The sequence below is a fragment of the Copadichromis virginalis genome, linkage group LG5 (genome assembly GCF_057382275.1).
Source record: "Copadichromis virginalis isolate Kocher_CV1m ecotype Utaka linkage group LG5, C_Virginalis_male_GT1.1, whole genome shotgun sequence".
NCBI lineage: Eukaryota > Metazoa > Chordata > Actinopteri > Cichliformes > Cichlidae > Copadichromis > Copadichromis virginalis.
Window position 1 is genome coordinate 12,212,261 of NC_140622.1, and position 13,656 is coordinate 12,225,916.

Sequence of the window (13,656 nt, forward strand, 5' to 3'; positions counted from 1 at the left end):
ACATCTCACAACGCGAAGCAAGGGGCTGAGGCGCCACAGACGCTTCCAGCCTCACATCCCGTGTCCATTTCACACCACGCCAAACCACCAGTCTATAGAAGCGCTGGCATGCACACTCAGGGAAATGTTTTCACTCCCACTGAATGAGGAGCATGCTTTGCAGAGAGTGCCTGTTTGTTCTGTGCCTTTCTGCATGTGAGCACCTAATGTAGCATGGGTAACACCCTTCACGGGGTGAGAGAGAGAGAGAGAGAGAGAGAGAGAGAGACAGCAGCGGAGCCGAGCGCCAGAAGACAAGAGAGGAGGTGAACGGGCAAGAAATACTTAAAGTGCTGTGATGGTAATGCGGTAACAAGGTCCGGTCATCACGCCGCAAAATAACTACTTGTTTACTGCATATGTGTGTGCATATATGTATGTGTTTGTAACATGTTTAGCCCCCAGACGGGTAGGGCTGGCGGGGGGAGTGGAGGTGTTGGTTGTGTGCCATATTTCCTTATCTCTGGTCAACATGCTTGTGCTAAGGGAGCAGCGCCTCCACCTCGATCTCAAACCCAGCCTGCCACTGTTGGAGGGCAGAAAAGGGAAGGGAGAGTAAGAAAGAGAAGGGGGTTGAGGTTCTCTACAGCAGGAGCAGCAAATAAAGAGAGAGACAGACAGAGAGAGAGGCCCAGCACCTGACAGCTACTGACAGCTGAGCTTCCTCTCTCAGTGGGGCTTTCGTGACCACAAACTGACACACTCTCTCCCTCTCTCTCGCACACACACACACACAAAACACAATGATCGATCCACTTTAGCTTTAGACTGTCAGACTGTGCTTCTGACTGTGTGGCAGAAGCACACACACTATATGTGTGTGTGTGTGTGTGTAGAGGAGGAGCTCTTATATAACAAGTGTGTGACTGTATGAATGCAATGTTTTTGTGTGCTTGCCTTTCTGCGTATCAGCTCAGACGGTCCCTATGTCTGTAGGTTTAAAGTGTGTCCACCAGTGTCTTCCTGTGTGGTAACAGGCCACAAGAGGCAGGAAGCAACAGGTGTAAAAGAGGAATTAAGAAGAAAAGAAAAAAAAAACACGCCACTCCTTCCACCTCCACCCCTCCATCCTGTTTGCCTTTTGACCCTTTGCTGTCACTCCTGGCTTACTGTACCAGGGCAGCTGTGAAAATGACCTCTGCCTTAGCAGCGCACAGCAAAAACAAAACATCATACGTATCTCTCTCCTCGTGTCAAAAGTGAACTGTAAGTGTTCTGTTTCTGTGTCTCCCGTCCGCACGAACCAGCACATGACCTGCATCTCACTTGGGTTGTTATTTAATCAAAGGTGGGGGGTAGGAAGCAGCTGCTGATGTCACACCCAGGACAGGCCATTCCTGATAAGAGCGCTTCAGACAGACAGCAGCAGATATGGCAGTAAATCACATTAGTCACTTGCATCGGTGACACAGCTGTTGAATTTGTTAATTTGTCACAAGGGGAAAGGTCGCGTTTATGTTTGCTGGCTTCATCGTTTGCAAGCGGCGAGGCTTTTTCAAACAGTGGAGAGCTCCAGTTCTATTTTACATTTTTTTAAAAACATCCTACCTTGTGCAACAGGTGTTTCTTGAAGTTCGGATGGATGGAGTCGTCAGTGAAACCGAGAGTTCAAGAAACATTTTAAAGGAATGTTTCTCATTGCCTTATTTTGAATTCTCTGCATTTGCTTCCATGCAGACTGTTAGCAATAAGGCAGGAAACAGGGAGAGGGCTTGGCTCTGCTTTTTCTTTTCTAAAGCCCACTAATTACAGTTTTTCTCAATTGCTAAAACACATTTCTTGAAACTACGCCTCATATCCTCACAACAGTAAACACAAATCCATAACATCTCACTCAATTTCCCAAACATCCTATTTCCAGGTCAAAATGAAGCTCCACACCCAAAACTATTCACTCCTGCTGAAAAACCAAACTTTGCCCTCAGACATCAAACACAAGCCCTCAAAAACACACACACTACAACAGAGTTTTGCACACTGGTACAATTAATTCAAAACAATAGTTCCAAAACAAATAGGTTGCTTATGGTTCTCCCCTTCAAAACCCTTGTCACATGATAAACACAAAAGACGTAACCAATGTATGTACAGTGGCACATTGTCATTCATGTACTATACAGTACAACACACACCAGAAACATTATCCCACCTCAGCATCTTGTCTTTGGTCTGGGTCAGGCCAGAGAATCTCATCCACATCACAGGCTATATTGGCCCCAGCCAGGCAGTGGGGGTAAAATCCTCTTGCATGCCTGATCCACCCCTGGCATGCATCTACTGATATGTCTAGGCAGGCCTCTTCCATGGCCTGAAGGAGGTGAACACGGACATAAGGTTCTCGGTCATACACTTTCCACCGCCATGCCGAAAATAACTCCTCTATCGGGTTTAGAAAGAGAGAGTATGCAGGCAGAAAGATATTAGAAAACCTTGGGTTATTGGTAAACCAGTCACGAACCAGAGCAGCGCGATGGAAGCTGACGTTATCCCACACAACAACGTAGTGAGGCTGCTCTGGCTGTGCTGGTTCCCTGTAGTGCAGCTGGAACATATGTTGTCTTAAACCATCAAGAAAAGCAAGGAGAAGCATAGTGTTATAGGGTCCTAGTACGGCATGGCGGTGGAGTACCCCTCGTTGGCTGATGGCTGCGCACATAGTGACATTCCCCCCACGCTGACCAGGGACATTTACAATAGCCCGATGGCCAATTATGTTCCTCCCCCTTTTCCTTCTTTTGGTCAGGTTAAAACTTGCCTCATCCACAAAGATTATTTCATGGGGAACAGGCCGTCCTTCAGTCTCAAAGATTCTCTGCAAAACACATAACACAGTAGAGTCAATCGGTACCCTGAACCACAGTTCAAGAGTGCTGAAATGGCAGCATAAACTGCCATGCTGTGATGGTACACAATACTTTATACAGTATCAAAACTCATACCTGAACATATTCCACACGTTGGTTTTTCACTCTGTCAGAGTTTCGTTCGAAAGGGACTCGGTATGCCTGTTTCATCCGGAATTGATTCTTTCGGAGGATGCGGTCAATTGTGGAGAGGCTGATGGCATTTATGCCTCGAAAAAGATGATCATCCTCAATCACTCTCCTTTGCATCTCTTTGGATCCATTGTTTCAAACCTGAATGAGCTGACTTTGGCCCTTTTATCTATCCATCGCAGGTTCTGATTGGTGTGTGCTAAATTTTGACTCCTAGTGTTTCCACCTGGTTAATTGTGTGCTAATTGAGCTCAAGCTATGCTGACTTAAGTTAACATTATTGCATGCTAGTGCTTTCTAAATGACTACATGGTGTAAGCACTGTAAAATGTAGGGATTTGTGTGTAGAGTTTTGCAGTAACAGTTCACCAAATTTGAGTCATGTGTCAAAGCAGGGAATAGTGTTTATAGTTCAGGGAAATGGGTGAGCTTTTTGAACAATAGCGTTACGGTTTTGAAATTTTAGTTTAGAGGCCTGGTTATAGTGTTTAAGCAATCGAGAAAAACTGTAATATGATTGTAGATGATGTGTGTTGTTCTCCATGGACAGAGCCCCAAAAGGTCAGGCGAGATCTTAGTATAAACTTTATAAAACGCAATGATTCTTAATGAGATCAAAAAATGGGCATCTTTTGATCGGAGGAAGGGAGATTGTGCTAACATAAGATGAAATATACAACCCGCCCTCTGAGATATTTTTAGCCACGAATTCATCTGTGGTTTCTTTCACAATCTCCTGCACGTGAACCGTCCCCCACCAGTTGCTCATTTCTCCCATCATTTCTTTTTGGTGGTTTCCTTAAACCTCTCCTATTTTAGTATGTTCCACCAAACTTGCCCTCTTGTGTAAAGACAAAAAAAATACCCCTCCAAGTTCCCCGTCCTCTGTCTCATAAAACAACATGGTCCTCTGTGTTTGCGCACACGAGTGTGTGTGTGTGTGTGTGTTTTCATGCACCGACGGTTATGTTCCCCATCCTGTAGGGAGTGATCTGAGCTCAGTACAGCGAGGAGGATAGCCTGCCTGGATTCACCAGCAGCTCTTTATAAGGACAAGGGGAAAAAGGCCCCGCTGTCTCTAAATTTAGATGGACTTTATTAGGCCTCTTGTCTTGTTTCCCCTGTCCCATCCCCTCCTCCTTTGCTGCTGTTAGAAATCTCTCACCAAAGCTATGTGGGAGGCCGACCCTCCTCTCCATCACAGTGAGGGGAGAGTTTGCCTGATAATGATCTGGGCTGATAATAATCACAGAGCAGAGGAAGCAAAAGAAACATGGGGAGAGGGTGACAAAGCAGCGGTGGGTGGTGACAGAAGCATTTTTCATTGTGTCTCCTTTGCTCCTCAACAACTATCATCGACACTGCCGGTGATGTCCTCTCGCTTAGAGTCTTAGAGGGAGACCCGTAGCAGGAAAGTGGTATGTTTATTTATCCAAGCCCAATAAGGAAGAGTGTGACAATTCTCCAAATCCCACATCTATAAGAGTGGTTTCCGTATTCCAGAAGCAGTTGCATTAAATCTCTGTGAAAATATGTGCATATTTATCAATACATAGCCCTCTACATACCTCTGCTATCAGGCCTTATCTCCACTGCAAAACATACTTCAAGAGCTTTGAATGCTGTTGTCCACATTTACTGCCAAAGATAAATAGCCTCCTAACAACTCCACACTCTGTCGTTCTTATCTCACTCATTGCCTAGGTGATTCAAACAAAGAACAGCCAAACACAAATTGTCACAGTGCTTAGGAAAATTCGCTACCAATGCAGAAGGGAATGAGAGAGATCATGGACCTGTAATGGCTTGAGTCTCTCAGAGGAGAGACTCTGTATGCAGAATTTAGCATCAGCACTTTATCGTGATTTATCTTGTAGGTCTTGGATCTAACAGAAGTTAAACCTCAGCTTATGTCATTTATTCTGATCGAAACCAGATATGCATTTTTTTTTTACATTTCCAAAATACCACAAACACAATCTCTCATATACCCAAACTTAGACTACTCTGATAACAATTCTTCTTGTACACCTAAATAATGAGCAACACCCTCACAGTTTAATGTAAAAGCAGCGAGTCTGTGGTGCTCATATTCTACAAAATACACCAGAGGAATTACAACAGGGCTGGAAGAAGTAGCCCAAGAATATTTATTTCTACTTCACCAATGAGCAGACAGCCCAGGAGCCTGGACAGGTGGGGATGATCAGGGCAGAAGAGAGCGATTTGCATTTGAGCTGCCAAACTCCGGAGTCACAGAAGAAAGGCATCAACTGCCACGCAAATGGGAAGCAAATGAGATTCAAATCAGGGCGGGTTAAAGGAGTGGCCAAAAAGATGAGAGCATATGAGAGTTTTGTGTACTGGTATGCAGAACTATTTGCAGTGTGCACCATCCAGTCGCTTTTGCTTCTGGCCTTGTGCTAAAAAGCCTTTCCAGTTTTACCACAACAGCACCAGCAGCAGCAGCAGCAGCAGCAACCCTCTGGGGAAGGACAAACCATGACATCAGAACAGTGGAAGGAGCACTGGAGACAATAGTTCTCTGTGCAGGAGAAGGGCCGAGGCGTGGCCTGGCTGGACAGAGGGTCTTCTCAGTGGACCAGCCAGCCTCAGCAGCTGTCTCAACCTCTGTCTATATCTCTGTCACACACACAATTTCAATTCAGCATGAAAGCTGACATAGCATTAGGACAAAGAATCAACAGATTTATGTTGAAACCCTCCAGCTCTATGTAGCTCTCCTTGTGCTTGTGCGTGCTTGTGTTTGTGTGTGTGTGTGTGTCAGCCTTTTATGCATGCTCAGTTCCAGCTAAGGAACGCAGGCACGGAGGTGGAGTAGGAGAGCCACAGAGAAAGAAATATGGTTGGTACACAGTGGCAAAACAAAGAGGCAATGGAGAGAACGCCCTCCTCTGATCTGGGGTGATAGTAGCATGGGATAACTGTGCGTGTGTGCACATGTAAACACACGTCGCCCCGCACAATGTCTGCTCACATAACAGAAATATATTTATTATAGTCTGTCTGTTGATGTGCAGCAGATGCATATCTCGTGCCAAACTTATTTACCCACACCCTCCAGTGGCGGGTCCTCTTCTTCAAACAGCCGTAAAACTTTACGGGCCATGGCAGAGAGGAGTGAAGAAGCTCACCACGTAGCTGAATTTCACACGGGGAGAGGGGACTGGAGATGGAGCCTCGCTGATCCGGTGAGCATCAGGGACACACGCACCACCTGGGTTGTCAAAAGGAGTCACACTAGCCCTTTTTTCCTCTTTTCTTTCTTTCTTTCTTTCTTTTTTTTTTAAAAAGAGGCTCAATATGTGATGAGCAAACAGAGGACGAGCATCATTGAGCATGTATGAGCAGTGTATTAACACAAAACCCACCTGCCCTTCAGTTTAGGTCTAATGACAACAAATGCAACAAAAGACCTGTGTGATACGCCCGGCCTCGAGGGGCCACCACAGCAATCTATTCAGCCTCTCATTCACCTGTGAGGAGGACTCAATAGGTTTGCATGTTATTAAAAGCTTTCATACACAAGGGCTGATTGCATTATGGATCTGCATAGAGGACACTCGCCTAAACTGAGGAGTTTTTAAAATAATGACTGTTTGCACCATTGTTAGAAACTCCAGCTTTCTGAGCATGAGGGGATTTTTTAAACAACATGCCAGTTCCTGATTTTATCTTCTGGGTTGTATTAATGTAGATTCAGTAAGTTTCCATTAACGGTCTTGCCATTACACACAAACACGGAAACACACGAGCAAAACACTCACACAATGTAATAAACAGGGCATTATTGCCACCCTCCCCCCGACAGGCTGCTGTTAAATTCGTAATGATTCAGCCGAGTTTTAAGGTGTCGCAAGATGTAAGCTGATTTGTTCCTGACAAACCTGCACTGTGGAGCTCAAGGCTATTTAAAATACAAACAAGCGACCTGACTACATGTAGTTCAAAGCCTGAAATCTGTCATGTCAGCAATGCTTGGGGATCTGACGTCAACCTAAACATGTTGAGAGAAGAGGAGATTTTATCTGTGGGGTTTTCACATGCTTTGTAACAGATTTTCAACAGAGAGAGTTTCACTGCCTTGATCGTGACTTGACCGACTGACCAAGTTATAGCAGTTTCATCAGGAAATAGCTCTGTGTCATAAGATTGTACAGGCCTCACAGATTAAAAGAGGTAGCTTTAAATTAACCAACACTGTCTATTTTTTTTAGTAGTTTCATCTTAATGAAGGGAGACAGAATATAATCCAGAAAAAACCCATTACCTAAAAGCTAGATTAAAGTTTCGAGTTGATTTGGATGTCATTGAGTGAAATAAGTACTTGATCCCAAAAACATGACTTAATACTTGGTGGAGAAACTCTTGTTGGCAACCACAGCGGTAAGACATTTTTTGTAGTTGTTCATCAGGTTTGTACACATCTCAGGAGGGATTTTTGCTCCCTCCTCTTTACAGAAACTTTCTAAATCCTTTAGGGATTTTTTTATTACTGCTTGGAAACCCAAACCTTCAGCTTCCTCCACAGACTTTCTATAGAGTTGGGGTCTGGAGACTAGCTAAACCACTCAATGACTTTAATGTGCTTCTTCTTTTGCCATGTCTTTGTTGCCTTGGCAGTATGTTTTGGGTCACTTTAATGCTGGAAGACCAAGCCATGACCCATATTTAGTGTTCTGGGTGAGGGAAGGAGGTTCTAGTCCAAGATTTTATGGTATATGGCCCGGTCTTTTGGCCACTCAGTGCTGTGAAGTCGTCCTGCACCCTTAGCAGAAAAACAGCTCCCATATCATAATGCTTCCACCTCCATGGTGACTGTTGGGATGGTGTTCTTTGGGTCATACACAGCATTTCTCTTCTTCCAAACACGACGGGTTAAGTTGATGCCAAAGAGCTTGAGTTTGGTTTTAAAATGACCACAGCATTTTCACTGGTAAACTTCAGACGAGCCTGTACATGTTTCTTCATGAGCAGGTGGAACTTGCAGACGCTGCTAAATTGCAGCGTCTGCAAGTTCTATTATGTGTGTTATAGTGGTGTTTTTGGTCACTGCTCTTCCCATGTTGTTCTGTGCTGCTTCACCGCCTTTCTCATGATCCTCTTCGTATCATCAGGCAAAATCTTGCATGAAGCTCCAGATTGAGGTGGATTGATGGTCATTTTGTATTTGTTCCATTTCTGAATAATTGCACCAGCAGTTGTCATCTTCTCATTAAGCTGATGGTCAATCTTGTCCCTGATGTCCTTTGACAAATCTTAGGTCTGATTCTGATTTGTCAAAGGACTGAAACTGATTCTGTGTGCAGGCGTGCTTTATATAGGTACGAAGTTGAGATTAGGAGAATCTATAATTGACTGACTGATTGTAATCTTGTGTTACATCTTGTCACACAGGCAATCTGTGGGAACCTGAATTTTGGCTGTGTTGTAGAGGATCAAATACTTATTTAATATTTTGCCTCTCTTCATTAAAATGAAACTACCACAAAAAAATTAGAGACAGCAATGATAGGACTTTGTACACATTTCTAATAAAGCGTCCTGAGTTTGAAAGTCACATGGACGAGTCTTTTCTTATCACACACATCAGGAGAAAGAATCACAGAAAAGCTGTTTGAAACTGCTGAGAATGACAAAGAAACATGAGCATGGCTGCGGTCTTTTCAAAAGATACTTTCTGAATCCGTCTGGGTGAACAGCAGTTTGGTGGTTTTTGCTGTGACCATGTGACAGTTTCTTAAGGAAACTGTTTCTTACTGGTGACATTTCTTTGGGTGACTGTTTCTCTGTAGGATGAACTGTGTGACCCACAGCTGCACACTGAGCAACAGTCTCTTACTTTATCCCCAAATCCAGATCGGTGAGGATCATAAAGTGAAAGATGGACATATACAATCACCAACAAAGAGACACACACAGTATTGCAATTATGTCAACCATGGGCTATGTATAGCAAAAGGCACAGACTGCCATCTAGTGGTGCCTCTGGATCCTGTTACTTCCACCTACCCTGCAGGAAATCTGGATTTGCAATGTGCAATGTGGCTTATTAATGAAGACATGTAGCTTTTATGTACAGCAGTTTAAAAAGATTTTAAGAACATCCTCCTAACCAGCAAAAAAACTGGTGACAAACAGAATAACTTCCAGTCTAAGAGTTGAGACTGGAAGAGACTTAATTACTACTGCCATTGCTGGAACAATGTGACTGTATTTTATTCTACAGCCCAAAAGCCTCATGGAGAAAATATCTTGTTTTCCTTTTAAATGAAGACAGTTTTAAGCATTCCTTAGAGACCTACAAAGAATGGTTCTTCACCGTATTAGAAGTACTTAAGTATGTGATCAGGTAAACCTTTTCCACCCGCTGGATTTCAGCATCAGTGACTGAAAACTGAATATCATGCAGTGAATATATCTTTGAGATACAGAGATGATGGACGTTACCACCTCTTTAATCGTAATGCACTGTGTTATGCTGCTGGGAACAGTTTTCTGTAATCAGAAGCTCACGTTGCTAGATTACAGCATCGGGCTCCCCTCTTCTTCTTGGTGTGCGGCCCATTTGACATGTTGATCACATTGTTTCTCTCACGTTTGTGTTTTTATTTGATTTTATTCTAATGTATTGTTAATTATGTGGTCAGCATTTTTTAAACATGTTGCTAATAAATAAACTGACTAAGAACATAAAGAAAGCAAAAGCACAAATATCAACAGATGTAACAGTTTTATTGTTTTAATAAGTAGCAATGGTCTATGTCTTTTTTTTGCCCCTGGTGGACCCACTGTTAGCACTGAAGGGAAGAGATGTTGCTGCACACACTGCAGCATCTTGTCTGTTTTTTTAACATATACAAAACCTGTTCTTAAATTGTACTGATGTATTCTTTTCACAGCATGACAATGGCAGATGAAATTTAAAAAACGTAAAAAAAATAAAAATGAACCAACAAAAGAAAAACGTTTCAAACAACAGTATAAAAGTCAGTGATGCATGCTGAATGTTACTGATCCGATGATTGCTCTGCTGTACATCACATGGAACAAAAACAACTACAGAAACGTTCCTACCTAAATCATGCAGAGCTGTAATAAACGGTATGTTACATCACTGGCCTCTTTCACATACCTGCCATTTAACTGCTGGAATCTGAACGTGTGGCTTCATACATCAGTGAGGAGCCTGCATTGCAACAGTAATGCCACTAGATCAGGCTGAGCGACACAAGTGAGACTGTTTGCTGCAGAGTTAACATGACTGCATGTGCACAGTGCATATTTGCGAGTTGCTCAGCCCAACCCACTAGAAAATACCATGCAATAACAAGTTATATTAATTTCTATTTACAGTAAGAATAAAGCCATTTTGACCATTTCCAATTCCCAAAAGTCAGCATGGTCTGTGTTCTATCATGAAGCCGGCGTGTCCAGATGCCGGCAGGTCAACGGAGAGAGAAGCCTGAAAGAGGCCTTTGATGCAACTGACAGCTGTTTGAGCTGTGTGTTAGGTTGAAGAGGTTTCTTCCAATATTTTTTTCACCACAGAAACTGTGGTTTCCTCTATCCATCCAGTAATTTGAGAATGCTTTCCCTCTCCTTCAGTGCTTTCCAGGCCTGATCTTTCTCCTTCTTAGTTGGGGTACGTTTCTTCTGCCTGGCTGCCATGATTCGCCGGAACGCCTCCATCACCTCATTGTCAGACACCCTGACTCTCTGCCTTAACTCCTGTTTGCGCATCTCCTCTTTTGCCAACCTGTGAAAAAACAGCAAATCCAGAGTTTCATGTGATCAAAGATCTCTAACACATGTACAGTTTCACTTAGGTGGCAAACAGAACCACTGCTGCTCTCTGTCCTCACCGTAGCAGCTCCTGCTTTCTGGCTCGGTTGTGAGCGGTCAGGGCTTTGAGTTCTGCTTGTCTCTTCAGCAGCTCTGCAAGGACCTCATCCTCAGAGTCTCCTCCCTGGCCAGGTCGCTCCTCGGAGTCCAGCAACCCCTGGGCTACCAGCTCCTCTTTGATTCGAGCCTCCAGGGAGCGCGTATGAGGAACGCTAAAGATGGCAAAGATCATAAGAAATATGCAGATGCAGAGCGGAAAACACCACTAAAACAACCAATGTTACCACCTTAAATCTAGAACCAATTTTTCCCTTTAAATTTAATGGAGAGGAATTAACATCCACGTTTGTGTGTGCAGGCACAGCTGCATGAAAGTAGACAGCAAATTGAGGTACTTTGAAGAGTTAGCTGCTGACCTGCCAAAACATCCTAAAAAAGATTGAATGCGGTTTTTCTTTTGTTTCATGCTGAGGATACCGAGGTCTGTGTGGATGAGGAGATGTGTTTAAAAATGGCTGCTATTTCAGGAGGTTTTCTCATGTAATACATCAAAAATCTATTTGATGCTGACATTATACCTAAAAGCTTTTCCTTGGCTTCGGGGTGAAGTCCCAGCACCATCGTTAGCATCCTTTCCTGAAATGTCCGGTATAGGAGAATCCTCCATGGGGGATATAATGTTCTCCTGGAAGAAACCATGCTCATGTATTTATATGTATATTATTATTTGTATTTTTTACAACGCAATAATGCATTGTTATAAGCGTTATCAGGGCAAAAGCTGGTCACAAAATGATGAGTCTGACCTCTACAAGGGCCTGCAGCAGACGCTGTGTGAGAGGACCAAAGGGACAACCGTCTTCTGGAGATTCGTGTTGGGATTCTGACTTTTTCAGCAGCGAGTCCACATCTACAGCAAGTGAAGATAAATGTTAGTGTTAAGGTGGAGTTACTAGTTCATGCACAGTCACGTGTAGGCACAAGTGAGCCTTCCCCTCACCTTTTGCGTCCAATTCAGAAAGCGGCCCTCCCATGACGCTTTTCTTTTTGTCGTTGGCTCGTGCTCCTTCCCTCTGCTCCTCCAGCAGATCCTCCTGAGCCCACCGCTGAGAGTAGTGTTTTCCCAATGCTGGAATCTACCATTAACACAGATCAGCCCCAAACCTCAAAACACTCTTATTCACTGCATTGCATACAGTTATTTGTAACATAACATTGCGTGCATGGCTCTATGTCATACCTTGAAGTAGTCTGCTTCATCCTCTGGTGGTTTAAGAAGCTCCTCCAACAATCGTACTTCTTCATTTGTAATATCTGCACAGTATGGCTCCACTGAGGCCCAGAATCTTAAAAACAGAAATATTACAAGGTAATATAAGAATAAAGTTCTTTTCTTGCTAAAACACACATCTAAGAATAACTTGAAAATTAGAAGGGAAAAAAAAAGAAACATCAAAGAGAAAATAAACTAAGCAGATATATTTTGTAAGTTGTTGCGGACCTGTTGGGAGCATCATTTTTAGGGTTGCGGGGAATGTCTTGAGGGTCATCTGTAAATTCATACTCTTGTACTTTTGGCTGCAGGTTTTTGGTTTTGGGTCTGCCGGGACCTTGGCCTGGCCCATGACCCCCTTTACCGTCCAATTTCTGCTTCTTTGGCTTGTGGCGAGATGAGGCAGCGGGGTCTGGGTCTTTTCCCAGCTTCAGAAAGCGTTTATCTCCCTTCTTATCTTGCCAGTCTGTAAGGATCTGAGATAAATAGAGAGGAAAAAATTATGGTAGCCTTTAATATACAAGGCTGCATCTAGATGCTTAGAGATGAAAGCCTTATGGTTAAAAGAAAAGTTACATGAAAGAAGAGCGGTCACCAGCTTGTTCCTACCTGTCTCTGCTCTTCCAGTGCTCGGAGGCGGCGGGTAGCTGACGACAGCAGTGTCTCCAGCTCCAGCTGCAGGGTATCCAGCTCTTCGATGCCGATGCCATCATCCTCTGAGCGGCCCAGCACAGCAGTGTAGCGGGGGCATACCTTGACATGCTCCACGGGCTTAAAGTCGTAGTATTTCAGTGGGGGGCAGTCCTTCAGCTCACTCATGATGTATTGCAGCAAAGACCTGACAGTGATTTTACTGGCATAAGACAAAGTACTCATTAGATTATCAGACTGGCATACAATGTGAGTCCAGCTCTGTGCTGTAGCTCTCACACACAAATTCAGAAACACTTACGTACGGCCGCACGTACAGTCGGGACTGCTTTAAAGAGCGCAGGCTCGCTGGGCCCGAAATGCTGGAGAATACGTTTAAATTCTAACAAGGGTTTCTTTTATATTCATGATTTGCGCACAGATGCTTTAAATATGGGCGTTTTAAACCCACACCACACAAATATAGCGCACAAATTATAATGTGTATAATATTTTAGAGCAGCGATAGTTACCTTCACTGAATGGCGTCCATGATGGGTGAAACCATTGTGGTAAGAGGGGGGGTGTGTGAAAATTATTCACCTAAAATGATGTCCCATTTTATATATAATGACGATTCTGAGGAGAAAAAATAAGATAGTTAAATTTTTACAAAACCTAACCAGGCATTTTAAGTCGTAAAAGCAATTTAAAAAGTGGCAAGTCTGAGAATACAGAGTCTGGAGACTTGGCGCTTCATAGAGCCTGTTGAGTAGTCTATCACAATGGTATCATCGGATGATACCAAATCTAGGCGTATTAAAAATATTTGCTGCCAAGCTTTTAATTTGG

The 13,656-nt window shown here is 43.5% G+C and overlaps 1 protein-coding gene across 2 annotated transcripts; it reads right to left on the minus strand.

Annotated features, from left to right (window-relative positions):
* Nucleotides 1-9,772: 9,772 nt before the first annotated feature.
* On the minus strand, nt 9,773-13,608 carry tada3l (transcriptional adaptor 3 (NGG1 homolog, yeast)-like). Of its 2 annotated transcripts, none has more exons than XM_085455955.1 (9): nt 13,338-13,608; nt 12,784-13,027; nt 12,403-12,650; nt 12,142-12,247; nt 11,902-12,037; nt 11,708-11,811; nt 11,480-11,586; nt 10,922-11,113; nt 9,773-10,815 (listed from the first exon to the last, which is right to left on the minus strand). In XM_085455955.1, the coding sequence occupies exons 2-9, from the start codon at nt 12,991-12,993 to the stop codon at nt 10,623-10,625; spliced, it is 1,296 nt and encodes a 431-aa protein (XP_085312081.1). In that variant the 5' UTR covers nt 12,994-13,027; nt 13,338-13,608; the 3' UTR covers nt 9,773-10,622. The 2 variants fall into 2 exon arrangements, with proteins under 2 accessions (XP_085312081.1, XP_085312082.1); XM_085455956.1 differs by lacking the exon at nt 13,338-13,608 and adding an exon at nt 13,127-13,331.
* Nucleotides 13,609-13,656: the final 48 nt, after the last annotated feature.